At 34.1% G+C, this 16,943-nt stretch overlaps 1 protein-coding gene across 1 annotated transcript; it reads left to right on the top strand.

The window, feature by feature from the left end:
* The first annotated feature begins 3,398 nt into the window (after positions 1-3,398).
* LOC124837841 (uncharacterized) lies at positions 3,399-5,659 on the top strand. Its single transcript, XM_088108609.1, has 2 exons — positions 3,399-4,234; positions 5,066-5,659. The coding sequence occupies exons 1-2, from the start codon at positions 3,626-3,628 to the stop codon at positions 5,456-5,458; spliced, it is 1,002 nt and encodes a 333-aa protein (XP_087964735.1). The 5' UTR covers positions 3,399-3,625; the 3' UTR covers positions 5,459-5,659.
* The last annotated feature ends 11,284 nt before the right edge of the window (positions 5,660-16,943 follow it).

The raw sequence follows: 16,943 nt of genomic DNA, 5'->3' as shown, positions 1-16,943 counted from the left end.
TTATGTTGAAGACACCACTGGAGGAGTTTCTAGGCAACAGGAAAATGGTTCATGTACATCTTTTGAAACATCCATAATTTATGGATGCTGATAGATTTTTGCATGTTGCAACTTCACCTGATTCTACTATTGGTCAAGGTTCTCGTGGTTCCAGTGATTTCATTGATTACCATTGACTACCATGGATTTTCAACTTATCACCTACCCCATTTTCAAAGATGGATAAAGACAGACAACCCTTAAAATTTTTAATCTTTCCAGCTTTGCCCTTTCTACAATCTGATATCACCTCTTTCCATAAACTTTTTTTTAAATAATTCAATTTTAATGCCACATGTCATTATTCATTCAACTGAGGATGCTACGTCACCAAATATTAAATGACCGTTTAGTGAATTTGACGGCAGATCTCTAATTGAATCAAATTTACAATAATAGGGACCCAATTGATACGCCAAAAAGAAGAGAGACCTATTTAAGATTTCAGAAAAAAATAAGGACTTCTGATGAGATTAAACCTTAAATTAATTTAAACATTTTCTTCTTCTTTCATTTTCTTTTATTATGTTAAGAATAATATCTCAAATATATAATGATTGGATTATAATATACAAAAGTAATAAATTTTAATATAAAATTAAATATTTCTGGGTTGTTTAATATAATTTTGATGATAATGACATAAAACTTAAAAAATGTAAACAACATAATATCATAAAATCAATAAATATTACATTAATTTTACTTATAAATTATAGGCTTAATATTTATTTTTGTCCCTCGAACCAGGATGTTTGTTCAAAATGATATTATCTTTTACAAAAAGTTTAAAAATGTATGAATTTGTGTAAAAATAGTTCAAGTTAGCCTTTTTGCTTACATCATTAAAAAGTTAATGGTGTAGCTGCCTCGCTGGCAAAAACTTAATGAATTGTCCACTTTTTCATTTGAGTGGCATGCTTAGAAAAAATGACGTGTCAATTTTGAATTTAAAAAAAAAAGTTGATGAGGTGGAAATGTTATGACGCGAGCACATCAACAACCAGGAGGAAGAACCCCCAAATCGCGAAACCCACAACCAGAAAACAGAACGTAACTGCGACTTGTCTACATCAACCATCAAATTCTGTCAAACCAGAATCACGCTTTCATCGCAAGCCGCCACATCGCCAACCTCCAAGTTTGTCTCCATGGTGCAACCTCTTCCTCACCATCTTCGTTAACCTGTAGACGGAACCAAATCATAGATACCAACAAAGATCCTAGCACCAAATCAAAACCCAATCGAGACCAGCGTTCCTCCACGCGAAACAAAACCCTAATCGTGTCTCGCACCTACAGAAGAACATAACCTAGTCTCGTGCAGTTCGTCTCTTGCGCCACCATGTCATCGTAAGCTTTGATGCAGCCACCACAAGAGTTCATCCTGCCACTGTGAGCTTCAAGACACCAGATGCAGTGCCTCTACTAATTCGCAGAAATCCCTTCGCGGTGCAGGCAACCAACTTTTCCCTTTACAATTTTGAAACCCTAATTGGGATATAAAGGGGATGCCACATGTCAAACCTTCATTGGCACGTTCATCTTGATTCAACTACTTTTCTTGTAACCCTATGTCAAAATATTTCCACCTCATCAACTTTTTTTTTAAATTCAAAATTGACAATTCATTTTTCCTCAACATGCCATGCAAATGAAGAAGTGGACAACTCATTAAGTTTTGGCTAGCAAGACAGTTGCACAATTAACTTTTTAACGTCGTAAACAAAAATGATTAACTTGAACCGTTTTTAATAAATTAGGACATTTTTAAACTTTTTTTAAAAGATAGGTCAACTTTGAACATGTTAGAAGTGAACTTTAAGCCTAACTCAACCCCACAAAACCGGCTTGTAGGGTGAGGTTTGCACCCACTTACAAAGTATGAATTGGCCTTATCTCTAATAGATATGAGACTTCTAACACACCCCCTCACGCCGATGTATATACATCTCGAGCGTGGGATTAGACATTTTTAATGGGTGGTCCGATAGCGGCCCAATAGCGAGTGGAACAATATGTCCAACAAACAACAAATATCACTAGGATAGGCTCTAACTTGGCTCTGATACCATACGAAAAGGTTTAAAGAATAATTCTGATGATTATTTCAAAAAGTAGAGTACCATATATATACACAAGGATTCTATAATCCTTCATCTATTAAAGGAATAACAGGTGCACAAATATGCACAAATTATAATAATATCTAAATTATAACTAACACAATATTTGATTGTCTAATATCCGTTAATAGAATATTTGACATATCTTAACAAAAACGTCCTGAAGGGACAAAAGTAGTTATTAAGCCTAAATTAAAATACAATATTATTTTCATTTAAGGTGAAATCTCTAACATTCATTTCTTTTAGTTGTAAAAAAAAATTATTATATGATAAATTGCATCAAGTCTCTTTGAAATTGTGATAATTTATTATTTGTGAACAAATAATTCTAAATTAATTTTTACTATCCGTAAAACGTTATCCATGTAGAAATTATTAAGTCTCAATGATTTTGTATGAAAAAAACGTCATAAGCACAATACAATGTAAACAAAATTCCACAAAAGCAAGCAAATAATAAGATTTTCTTAAAAGAAAATTTAATTCACTTTTCAAACGTTTTTTTATCATGTTTAATTGATATATCAATAAATAAGTGATAAAATATTTTTGTAGTAAAAAGGAGTATATTTATATAAGTAAAAGAGTTATATAAGAATTGGGTGAACAGGATTGTAGAGAGAGAAAGGGTGACAGAGGCACGTGAATGACCCACCACCACCACTCTTCCTACCATCTCTCGTGTCTTTGGTTGGCTTCATGTCAACGCTAACAGCCAAACAACTCAACCCAAGCAATAAAAACCCTACATTTCCCACTAACTTCACCCACAAAGTAAGAAAACAAAAAAACCCCCCAAACAAAAAAAAAATAAAGGTTAACAAGTTAACATCATTAACTCTTTTGACAAAAGTGTATCCTTTTTCTCCCTTTGCCATTCTCCCACTAATCCTCATTTTTCCTCCCACTATCTTTCAACTCTCAATATTTGCAATTGCATCAACTATATTTATTTATATTTTTAATTTTTAAACTTTGAAGTAAAATTAAAAAAATTTCAATTGTAAATTTATAAACATTAAAAATAAATAAATATGATTTTCCTAATTCAAATATTATTACTTTTTTTTATGCATTGACCTAAAAAAATATTAATTTTAAGTCAAAATTTAGAATTAAAAACATTTAAATTTTTGTTCTATCCCATTCAAGATTTCAAATACCCATAAATCTAATTTCTTAAAACTCACAAACATGACTTCATTCCAACCCAACATTACATTCTTAATGAATTAGGATAATTTTCTTTAATACCATATTTTTGTACAATTTCTGATGATCATTCAAAACCAACCACTCTATAATTTATATGACTAATTTATAACCTTCCTATATGGTAACACTATATGTTGATCCTTAGATTCGAATGCTAGTGGTTTCCCTTACCCATTTGCAAATAGGGTGATGATGATGTTGTGGGATAAAAATAAAAATAAAAAGTTGTAGACTTTTAGTAGATGGGAGTGAAACAGCAAGGGATGATGGAGGAGGAGAAAGAAGAAACAACCAACCACAACCTAGAACAAAACAAAAACCAAAACCTTAACCTAGACCACAACAACCATCCTTCTAACACTCTCCCAATCAAGGAAGAGAGTGGTTTTAGATCAAAGGGTTTTGGAAGTGGTGACAGAGTGAAGAGAGATGAATGGAGTGAAGGAGCAGTGTCAACCCTTCTTGAAGCCTATGAAGCCAAATGGGTGCTCAGAAACAGAGCCAAACTCAAGGGCCATGACTGGGAGGACGTGGCTCGACACGTGTCAGCACGTGCCAACTGCACCAAGTCACCCAAAACCTCCACACAGTGCAAGAACAAGGTGGAGTCCATGAAGAAGAGGTACAGATCAGAGTCGGCAACTGCAGAACATCCCTCCTCCTGGCCTCTCTATTCGCGCCTCGATCTTCTTCTCAGGGGAACTGGCCCTCTCCTCTCTTCGCCACCGCCACCGCCGCTCGCGGTGCCACCCTCGTCGGCAGAACCGCCGCAACAGTCGCCGCCGTCAGAGCCACTTGCAGTTGTGCAGAACTCGAATGGATCCAATGGGGTTGATGATAAGCTTGTCAAGGTAAATTTTCAACGCAGTTTTCTTTTGTTTTATTTTAAGGGATTGAACATATTGAATAAGATTGTGATCATACGTAATAGAGAAAAAAAAAAAGAATTTCGTTGTTTAAAAATTAGCTTGTGGTTTTGTTTAATTTTATTTGGATAAATTTCTCATGAACCAAGACAAAAAAAAAAAAAAAAAAAAATATATATATATATATATATATATATATATATATATATATATATATATATATATAATTGATGTTTTTCTTATAATTTCTTTAAATTCCTATGCTTTTAGTTTATTTTGATAAGAGATTATTTTTTAATTTTGCAGAAATATTTATGGAAGAGAAATTTTATTAAGAAATATTGATATTGACTGTAAAATTCTGATTCTAGATTCTCGATTGAGTTTTTTTATTATTTATCTAAGCTTTTATAATATATTGATGTTGATGTATAAAAAGATTTTTAATATATTTTAAACCATATTCATAAATGTATTTTAAAAACACGACGGAAAAACAACATAAAATATTTAGTGAAAATACCAAATATCTAATAGAAAATAGAAATTAATAAAACTCCTCATGCTATCAATTAATAGAAGTTATAAATAGTATACTTCTTGTTTGCGATTTTTCACGTAATTTGTGAAAAGATGTATTTCCTTTTGTGGGATTATGACTGATTTAATTAGATTGATGTTTTGGCATTAATGTGACTTGTTTATTAAATAAATTGATAACTTTATCATACACAATGATTTTTATCAAACAGTATAAAATGAACATTATTATGATAGATATATAATGATGTATAGATACAAATTGATGATTAACAGGAAGATGTGTTAGGAGAAAAGTGTTGTGAAGAAGTATGTAGGAAGAATCCATTGGAGACAGATAGCAGCACTCCAGCAGTATACAGCAATAAGAAGGAAAAGAGGAAGAAGAAGGTGAATGATGAGAAGAGAAGAGGGAGAAGAAGGAAAGAGTATATGGAGATAGGAGAAAGCTTAAGATGGTTAGCAGAAGCCATGATAAGGTCAGAAGAAGGAAGAATGGAGACAATGAAGGAGATAGAGAGAATGAGAGTTGAAGCTGAGGCCAAGAGAGGGGAAATGGATCTCAAGAGAACTGAAATAATTGCCAACACACAGTTAGAGATTGCTAGGATCTTTGCTACTGTCAACAACAAACCTCTTGATTCTTCTCTAAGAATTGGAAGGAATTAAGATCTTAAATAAATCATGTTTTTTCTTGTAACTGCACATAAACATAACGAATAATAATGTTATGAAATAGTTTAGAGGGAAAAAGTATTCTCAAATTGGTGGGGAATGTTTTTCCAGAATGCATATTGGGGGATTACGATTCCGAATGTCTCTCACACTATTATCAATTAACTGTATTATATTGAGTAAAATTTTTTTGAACTGTTTCCAATACAAATTTTAATTGAAAACTGTGATAGAATTAATGGATAATGATACATGTTCTTCTTCAACCTGCAATGGGTGGTGGAAACGTTGCCACTACGATGGTGGAAATCATTGCAGTAACGGCAATGCCCTCACTTCCTCCTCTAACGGCGTTGGCGGCGGTGCTGCCTCTTCCCACACACCCCATGGGTTCGACCTAAACCTTCCGGCGCTGCTCACGGAGTTCTCCTATTCCAAGTTGAGTTCACGGTGGACACTCAGAATGTGCTCGGGAAGTTGCGACATCGACATCGGAATGTTGGTGGCTCCTTCATAGTGGCATATAGATTAATTAATATGTGATTTATGTCATGCAATCTGCACTGGGTTGTGCTCTGTACATCGTTGTTCTTCAACCATTTTATAACAATAATGAGGAGGAAACAAAAATTTGTATGTTTCTTTGTGTGTTATTCAATTAATTGTTGATTTTGATACATAGATTTTGGGTGCACTTGGAGACTGGGTATATATGGACTAAATTTTGTTGTTGTTGTTTCTGGTTTGCCCAAAGTATGGTCAATTCATATAATTTCAAACCCTAATACGTAAAATTGGGAATTTTGATTGATTATTGTTTACTAAGAAGGATAAAATTAGGAATTTCCATATAGAATTTTTTTGGCCAAAATCTGTTGCCAAAAATCTCTTAGCAAGTGTCAGACCCTGGAAAATAACGTACATTCGCTGGAGTCCGCGTGGCAGTCTGAGAACGAGACACCTCAGCAACGCACGTGGCGACCGCAGGACGAGACACTTCATTAACGGACACCGGGTGTCATGCTGAGGGGAGTCGGGAATCGGTAGTGGGAAGTAGGTGTCGACTGCAGAGTGGACGTGCGTTCGGCGGGGGAAGCAAAACTGAAGTTTTCAGAAAACGCTCCACTCTCTGCACGCACCTTCTTTTCTCGTTTCTGAAGAACCCTGTCAGACCTCGTAAATATGCACCCATAACCCACCTGTCTAATCTCATTAAAACGCACTCAAAACCCCTCTGCGCTGACACCAAGTGTCAAGAAACGAGAATCTGAAATCAGATAGTGGAATGCAGGTGTCAGCAGGAGAGCGGACGTTCGTTTTACATGGGAAGAAAAATGATTTTCTGAAACCTTCTTCCTACTCTCTCTGCATGCACCCTTCATCTTCCAAAAAAATCTGATCTTTCATTTTTCTCCTCCTTCTCACTAGAATTCCTACCTTCTCTCTAGGAAAACTAACCTTTCCTCTTCTCCGATCATCATTCAGAAACCGTAGAAGTGCTTCCGGCAACTCAAGCTTCATCTTGAACCGAACAAGTTTCAAGTTTGAGCCGATAAGTTTTCTCCCCTTAGTCGTTCGTTCTTTTATTACATGCAAACCAAGTTCTGGTTGCATGCGGGGGTATAGTTTAAGTGATTTTTGGTTCTTTGTGATTGTTCGGTTTAGTTTGGAGAAGTGTTGATCGTTGAGGGTAGAAGTTGTAGATTTGGACGAACCAAAAACCCACTCTTAGACCATTTCCATCACGTATCCAGGTAAGGGAAGCTTATTTGATTTAATTCGTATGTTGTGCCTTGTATGAACGTTTGTTATTTGACTGCATGAGTATAATGCATGATGTTTGACGTGATTGAATTGCATGAACGTTCGTGATTTATGAGTGGGAATGAAATACATGACTTTACATGATATGGATTGTATGAAATATGGAAGTTGATGTTGATATGAATGCATGAAACTATGAGATTGCATAATGAGAAAAGAACTGGAATGTAAATGGACTTGAAAATGAATTCCCCATGACAATATACGTTCGTTACTGAACGGTCATTGACCGTTCGGTTTTCCCTTGTAACATAGTTGAAATGTCGATTCTTTCATTTGGATAGAACCCTAGTTGAGGACGAGCGTCCTCGTGTTATAATACTATGCTTGAGCGTTCGGCCAAGCACTGTTGTATCTGGTATTCTTTGATAAACTCTATTCTTTTATATATATGAATAGTATATTCTTCTGTTCGTAAACACTACTTCGAAAGTCCCTTAGTATAATTATCAAGTCTACTGTTATAAGTTAAATGGTGCTCGGTCTTATACCAAGCGCTCGTACGGAGAAGTGCTCGGTCTTACACCTAGCGCTCGTACGGAGAAGTGCTCGGTCTTACACCTAGCGCTCGCTCTAAGTGGTGCTCGGTCTTATACTGAGCGCTCGTACTCATTCTTGTAAAATTAGTCTAAATGAAATTGTGTACGTCCAATTTCAGAAGGACTTTCCTTTACCACGTTCGGTCATTTACTGGCAGTGGATTTCAGTATGAGAACTATCCTAAATATGGTTCGTTAACGTCTTGATGCGTCTACCCTTGAAGTATTTGGCGCAAAGCCTCCACACTCGGTTTATTTCTTGAAGTATTGGTTTGAACTCATGAGAGTCAGTTCATTCAACTGATTCACATGATAAACAACGTTCGTCATTTGGAACCTGATATTACTCAAATCTGATCGTAACTCTGTCGTTCGTACTTTGATATAGAACGGACGTCTTTCTGGTCCCGTCCACAGTGTTCGTCCTCGTTCTTATTGAGGACAGAACGTTCGGTATTTGATGGTTTTCCTATTGATGATGAAAATGGTTATGGAATGATGAATAATAAATGATGATGAGTATATGAGATGAAAAGAAAGTTGTGAGTTTTGAACGAGCGTTCCGGGAAGGAACGACTCTTGGATGATTATGAGAATTGTAAAGTATGACTGTGGGCATGCTAGTGCTGGCTGTTCATCCTGATGTTTCGTGGGTACTCGTCCTCACGTAGAGAAGGGTAGGTCATGTGTGGAAACGGCAGGAGGTCCCGTCCTTAGGGGTACTTTGGATGAATAGGACTAACCTCGGGTGGCAGCTGATGAGAGTATTCCAGTTACTACATCACCCGGGTGCACGAACGCCTGTAGCTACACAGATTTCATACAGTCCGGACCGTCGGTCTAGTATCAGGGTTTTGATTGAATTGTTGATTGGAATGAAATTGAATGTGCTTACATATGAAAATGTATGTTATTACTTGAATTAAATTACATAAGCTTACCCTGTGTATTTTCCTTGTGTTGTCTTGTCCTTGTACGTTTGTCCTGTCATTGCAATGATCATCCGTGTGGATGTGAGCAGAAGGCGAGGCTTTGTTGGAGGACGTTATTAAAGAGGAGAACTTGGTGGATGTTGAAGTTAAGGCCGAGCCTTAGGTCATCCAGCTGATTTTATAACTTTAGTATTTTGTAATGGTCGTTCGGTATTGAAGTTTTGTACACCGTTCGTTCCTATCTTCTCTTATTATTCGATCTTATTGTAATCAACTCTGTACTTAATGACTGTTCGGTTTATGAACGTTGTGTTTAGTGTAAAGACTGCACTGTTTGATTATGCAATGTAATTAATTCTAATTTATGGTTATTACTGTATTTTGGGATGTTACAGCAAGTCACCCCATATTTCGCAGTAAAAATGTTTGGAATTTTGATGACAAAAATCACGATGTGTGCTCACACCAAAACTCCAATTTGAAGCGGTTACGTCTAGTTGAGATAGTGGTCTTCCAGTTATGAACACAATCTTTATGTCAAGAGACATCAATTTTTTGTACAATTTCGGATTCCTATGGAGTCTTTAGGAACACTCGAGAATTTGATGATGTTATGTGCTTCCACACCAAGCATCCAACTTTGGTAGGACATCGAACCCAGATTTCATTCGGAGTGGGAAAACTTGGAAGTTTACATTGGAAGTTTACGTTGGCGCATAGACTGTGAAAATGGGTCTATGAAACCCTAAACTTTCTCAAACCAAATCTTTAATTTCCAGAAACAATTCAGTTTGTCATTCTAGTGGGTAAAGACGAGTTTGACAGCGGCTTCTTGATTTTCTGGGTTTTTGCAATTCTGGTTTTGAGGGTGATGAAGATGGTTATTGAACGGTGTTAATACCAAGCCTCAATCATACTTTTCCCAATTTGCTTTCGATTTCTCAATTGTAGAGAAAGCGGTTGCCCTTAATTTAATTTCTTTTTCGTAATTTGTTCTCAAATTTTTAATTCAGAAATTACAAAATACACTTCACAATCGAGTTTTTTCTGCCACGTCAATTTAAAGAATATTGTCAACATACAACGTAAGGAATCTTAAACGCAATTTGTCCCATTTGACTGCAAGCCTCTATTTGTTTCAATTTTTCAAAAATAAGAATCCAATTGAGATATCAAATAAGTAGGGGACCAATTTATATTCTAGACTAAAAAAGAGACCTACAAAAACATTAAACCTTTAGTTTTAAAAAATTAAACCTATAAAGTTAGAGTTGAGTTAACTATTCATTATCTTAAAATAAATTTGTTTTATACTTTTCATTTGTTTGAAAATTTCTAAAGTTGTAGTTCAATTTAACTATTTCAATTCGACAAAACATTAGTTGGAGCTAACTTTCCAAATTTGGTCAATTTTCAAAAGAGGCATACTACCAAATTTAATCAATTTTTAGCTGGAACTGACCCATTCAATCAATTTTCAATCAGGATCATCTCAATCATTTGTGGTTGTCTTAGCCGAATTCTATTGACTTTCAATTAGGACCGACTCAATCAAATTTAGTCAATTTTAATATCTAATATATTTTTAATAAAAAAATAAAATTATTTGTTCTATTAGATTAACCAAAATATCTATTTATAGTAATCATATCCCTTCCTTGACTCATAAGAACAAGTAAATAAAACAATGAGACAATATAAAAAATTTTAGTACTAAATAAAGTTCACTTAAATATCATCTTTGAGCAACTTAAAACTTACTTAATTTTTTTTATACATATAAAAATTATATAAGTTTTGTAAAACTAAGAATTACACAATTATAGAATTATTCTTGATAGAATATTCTCATATAAGAAGATCATACAATAATATATTTCATTAAGCAATACAATTGCTTTAATTAAATAAAGGTAAGACGATATATTTTAAACTATCACCAAAAGCTATTTAAAAAAAGAATAAATCATTATAATTAAAACCAAAAGTGTTTAAAAAAAACTTTACCATCTTTATTTAATAATGGTATTCATAACCGGGTTTAGAACATATAACCCCTTTTTTTAAATAATTAAAACTGACTTTTCCAAACCAAAACTTGTTATGATTTCATAATAAAAATAACTAACATATCTACCAGCAGTTCTGCATATCTCAAATGAGTGCGGAAATCACAGTTGGACTATTGTCCATAATGATAAGTGTTTCACCTTTTTCTGCTTAGAAGAACACTTCAGAGATTATTCATCTAATTTGTACCTTGCTAAGTAATCATTGTCCCATCCAAGGGAACCACGTCAGATTCTTCTGAGTAGTTTTTTCAGACCTATTATTTGAGGACACTAAACAATAGAGGTGGGATCCGATTATAGAAAAACGAAAATAGCCTTATTCCAATACAGAAGATAATCTTTGTTGTGGAGTACTCTTGACACTTCCTATTCTTTGAGGAGGCCACACAACATGGGTAACCCTTCCCCGAATTAGGGCCAAAGGAATCTGCAAATTCATTAGGTCACACCAAAATTATAAGAAAAATCATTAACCATAATCCACGTTACAGGATAAACAAAGTCCTCAACAGCCAACTAGAAAATATTTTCTGTCAACATTGTAACTTCCTAACTACAAAGACTTTGGTAATTTGACCGCTATACTAGTTTAGTGTCAAGGTTTGCCTAGGTGCACCAAAAGACACAGTTACTAGGCAAGCTGAGACAGTGGAATGTAAACTATTAACTTGATCTGGTGGTGAAACTATAGTAAATAGCATTTTTATTGAAAACATTAAGCAATGTAACGTGATCTAATCTAATTTAATGACCCTGAATTAATCAGAAAGACTCATCGGCTGTACTATGCTTTGAAATAAGTGAACACAATTGCAATTGATACATAATAAATCTTCATTCTTTTTCTAGCAAAAGAAGCCAGCTAGTCAGGCCTTACCCCGTAATTATTATAAACCATAATTTCTTCTGCTCATCTGTTAACAGAAATCTTAAGGTTTTTCTCGAAATGTAATATTAAACTAAGTACGATTCAGAAGTCCTCTCAATTTTGTATTCTCTCATTTCAAGCATTGACCCTTTACACGAGACTTATTTTTCTTGCTTCATTTTGCACATCATAACAGTACTATCATGCCAGAAACTCAGTGATAATAGCAACTTACCGGTCCAAATGACTTTGAATCAATGCTAGAGGCTGAGTTGTCTCCCTCAACCCAACAATGTCCTGATGGGATCTTAATCACATCGTTGTTATGATGAGTGCCATACCATTCACCAGGTAATGCAGCTATTGTTTTTATGTGTGTCTCCTTGTGATTCGTTGGGGAGCTACAAAAGTTTCAGAATGGCAATTAAAACTTACAAAAAAAATACAAATAGGTGTCAAATATAGATTCTAATGAAATATAAAGTGCCATAATAGTATAGATCAAGATCTAAAATTAGCATCATTTTTAGCAAGAGCCAACCAACGAATATAAGTTACATCACAATAATCTATTAATGTTAATAAGCCCGGTAGTATACAGTGTAAACCAACAACTGCCAACGATTTTGGCTGTGAAGCAGTATTAATCCAAAGACATGATAATTCACAAGACTCTATAGTCACTTGGTAAATTACCAGACATCTTATAAAAGAAAGGAAGATACGCATATAAACATATAATTTAAGCATACAATACTTGGAAAAGGATGGACAAAAAACAGTACCGGAAGACTACCACATCGCCATTTGAAAATTTATAGTCCAAAAGGCAAAATTGCTAAAAAAAACATAGTCATCTACAGTGTAATTAATGGTCAAACAACAAAATCTGCAATTGTAAAAGTAATATTTTATTATGAACTCCTTCAGCAAGAAAAATACCAAAAACATTTCCCATCAGAGAACCAGTTTTAGGATTTAATGTGGGAGACATAGAGGCACCTCGAACAGGAACAACTGTGGCAAAAGAATCAAACGCAGTCACAGCCATGACAGCAGGTGTGACAAATTTTTTAGTGCAGTTCCATAGAAAACTTTTTGATGACCCCATGTGTTTTGGTGCTCATCTATGTCAAAAATCCACAGTCAGCAATCAGCTTTCCACAGAACATAAAAAAAAAGAGCAATTGAAAGCGAAACACACTAGAAAATTGCAAACTACCAGAAAATATTGTACTGTTTCAAATATAAAAAAATAAATAAATAAACTGACATGAACAAGAAAAATTCGCACATAAAACTCAAGAAAGCAAGCCACTAATTTACTCATAACGAGAAAACCTAAGTTCAACTATATCAGAAGAATTGCTATCTTCAACATGTTCAATGCCGAATCAATCCACCAAATTGGCAAGTTTCCAGAGCATTAAAGCTTAGAGGTCCGCATTCCCTTGCTTCTGCATGTAGCGGATTCCTTTGTTAACCCTGCTAAATGTGATACGATAGGGACCCCTACAGTGTTGGAAGAAAATGGAACGAGTTCATCAACTGAGCATTCTGAAAATGCCGGAATTGCAAGATCCGCATTGAAGAGCCAGTGAAAGTAGCAATATTTATTATCACTTGTAAACTTCAGAAAACACGACATTGATTGAGGCATTTAATCAAACGCTTTACGAGCACATAGACATAAGGGCAAGTACAAAATCAAATACGAAAATTCGGTGACAAAATGGTGAGAATGAAACTTCAGATTCAATGGTTTTCTTTTGTTGAAACGAGGTGTCTGGGCCTGGTGGTAAAAAAAAAAGTAAAAAATGAGAAAAAAAAAGTGTCAAATTAACGTAAAAATGTGGATATTATTTTTCTTCGAAATCATAACGGATTTCTTTAATTAGAGTTGATTTATGTAGCATCTAAAAATTAATTTTGAAAAATTGAGGGTGTTATTTCCGAGGCCTCTCCACCTATGGGTTCTTCTCTTCATATGCATCTTCCCATCATTTTCATAGTTGATTCTAGTGATGATGTTGTTGTTACTCATCAACTTCGAGGATTAAAACGTAAGAAAACGAGAGTAAAGAACAAGAGTGCCTTGTGATTGCATACTCTATTTGAATATCCAAAATGTTGTATAATAATATTAAATTATTATGTAGAACAGAGAGTAACTTGATCTATTTTTACACTTTACGATCCAAAATAAATAAACTGTTATGTTTTTAAAGTGGTTTTTAATATCATTAAAATAAATGAACGATTTTTGTAAAACTGTATTTGTTATCTACAAATATTTTAAATGAACAATTAATTTATCATAAAATCTTATTTACTTTAACAACCAAAGGAAGAAACTTATGAAAAGAAGAAAAAGAAAAAGAAAGATAGTTTGTTCATTCTTACATTATAAATGTCCATAAAAAATTAATTATCAACGTCGAATTTACCTTTAATGATTTTTTTTGTCATTATTTTCAATAAAAAAAAGTATCTTCATAATAATTTAGGAGCATATAAGGAAAAAAAAAATACAAGATTTAGAAACTATATGTCACATCCCAAAATTTATATACCTGAATAATAATAAAGTCTTTACAAGAATACTCAAAATCAATTTTCTACTCTATACCTTAATTCTATAATGTCCTATCACATCTTTATTCTTGACGTTTTTCTAAAGTCAGTCTTAAATGTAATTATTACAAAAGAGAAAACAAACGCAAACATATAACAATTACAAGGGTAAGCTAATGCTAAAAGAAACAAACATAGAATATCAAGATTTATCATATATTACATTTGATACAAAGTTAAGCAAATATCCTAAGCATACAATGAACCTAGATCTAACCATTCAGATACAAGTATGAATATCAAACTATGGCAGGTCATGCACTTGTGGTGGCCTCTATTGCTTTGCAGAGTCATTATCAATGGGTTTCACCCTACCACACACAAGGTTAGCCCATTCCACTTCTTAGGCCAAGATGGAGCACGTAGACTAGGATCTCCTACTACTTTCACCACATGCATCACCCCTTTCCAATTGAGAATGAGTAATCATTAAAGTGTTAGGATAACTTCCAAGACTAAGCTTCCTACATTCATACATACAATACTTGAAACAATCATTAAGAATTTCACCTTAGAAACCCTTACTTAACCATACCTTGATACATATATAACATCATGCATAAACCTGCATAACATTCCATATAATATAACAAACAAGCATTATATTATTAATATAGCATTTATCCACGAGAAAACAAAAGAAAAGAATCAAAAGAACCTAACTCATTAACAGGGCGCTCAACGTAACTACCTTACGCTTAGCCCTAGTGCTACTAAAAAATGGTAACTAACTTGACGCTCAACCCTAGCGCTATTAAAAATAATGGTGCTCAGCACAACTACTCTGGGGCTCAGTGTCAGCGAGAGCAATTGCTCTTAGGTTTTGCATCGCTCAACGCCCAAAGAGAGCGCTCAGTGTCTTGGAGTCCATGAGCTTTTGGGCTTGGTAGCGCTAAGCGTCATACATGACCCCTCAACACTATACTAGAAAACAACAACCTATTTTTCAAGTCTTGGTGCACCTTGGACCTATCCAAATGTCTAATATGGGTTCTTTATCACTAGGATTGATACAAAAACATGTTTATATATGAAAATAGAGTATCACATTACTCATTAGATCAGAAACTAGGTGTACTAAACCAACTCAACAACTCAAAGGTACCTATACTCAATTCCACAACTTCTAACACAAAACTTGGCAAACTAGGGATCTAAATGAGTCTTAACTGACCCAAAAATAGACCTCAAACCCTCACTTTCATCACAAACCCTCTACTTTAGAATTTCACTAGTTAAAACCTCTAAAAATGAACAAAAAACCATATAAAACTCAACCTATCAACTACTAACCAATTTTACATCAAATTTTTTTAACTCAAGGCCTCAACAAGTTTCAAATGATTATAAATCATACTCAAAAACTCAGTTTCTGCTAATTATCCACTTTTTAAACTTTTCACCTATCAAACCTTCTTTTTAACTAAGATCAACTTACCATTTATCTTATTTTTTGATTCTCATTGCCACTACAATTTTCTACCCAAACAAACTCCAGAATAACCCCTTTCAAACACTTCAACAAATTTCAAACCACAAGTACAAATGACATATGCATCAGATTTCATAAAGTAACCATTTTGACACGTATCAATACCCACGTATCAATACCCAAAGACATAATTCATCATGCTAACTTTCAAATTTTCAGCACATTTCGAACACATATACATTAATCACTTTATTTACAACATCTAAAGTACTAATTAGTTTCACTTATTTGTTTGGAAAGCTACATTGACTCTACGAAGTACACTACCCGTGCCTCAACTTAAAGAACTCTAAAAGTACCTGTAAACCATAGAATCATGATCAGGGTAGGTCCTTAGGACCACTGATCAACGAAGAACCAACAAGAGAGGTTGAATGACACATGCATGAGATTCCCTTTTGCATGTGTCTTAAATCGAAAACCAAAGAAAAGTGAGTAGAAACTGATTACTCTATATAAAAGACTTATTGGTTGAAAATGAAGAGTTCATTATCGTGATCTCTTAGGTACCTCTTGATCGTCAAATAGATGCTTCAAGACTTACGATTCTTAATGACAAGAGAGAAAAAATTAAAAGAATAAATTTTAGAGAAATGACAAATGTTTTAGATAACAAAACATATTGTTTATATTATTGAATTATTTCAACAATAAAATATTCAATTTTATTATTTTAAAATACCTAGACACTTTAATATTCCATTTTATAGATTTTCACAAAATCTAACTCACGAAAATATCACTTTCTTATAAATCTCTTAATAAAATAAATAATATCCTTTCTTATACAATAGACTCTTTTTCTCCATATAAGAAAAGTAAAACATTAAGGTTGTGTTCGTTTGAACAGATTCTACTATTCATGCAGAATTGCGAGCGCGAATTCTAGATGAAATTGTTGTTCGTTTTTTATGATTTGAAAGCAATGAATTGCAGAGATTTGCGAGATGCAAGCTTTTTTCATCACCCTCTTATATGTAGAGATTTGAAGGGAAACATAGTGAAATTCTTGAGGTTGGAGATGAAAATGGAGTACCCATTGCAAGAAACAGTACACTATGAGACCTTGGTGGGATGATGGAAGTCAATGATGAAGGACGTTTGAAGAAGCCAGGGGC

The sequence above is a fragment of the Vigna umbellata genome, chromosome 3, assembly GCF_029865625.1.
Source record: "Vigna umbellata cultivar VRB3 chromosome 3, Vumbellata_1.0, whole genome shotgun sequence".
NCBI lineage: Eukaryota > Viridiplantae > Streptophyta > Magnoliopsida > Fabales > Fabaceae > Vigna > Vigna umbellata.
The sequence above is the reverse complement of the archived record's forward strand: the minus strand, read 5'-3'. Positions and strand labels throughout refer to the sequence as shown.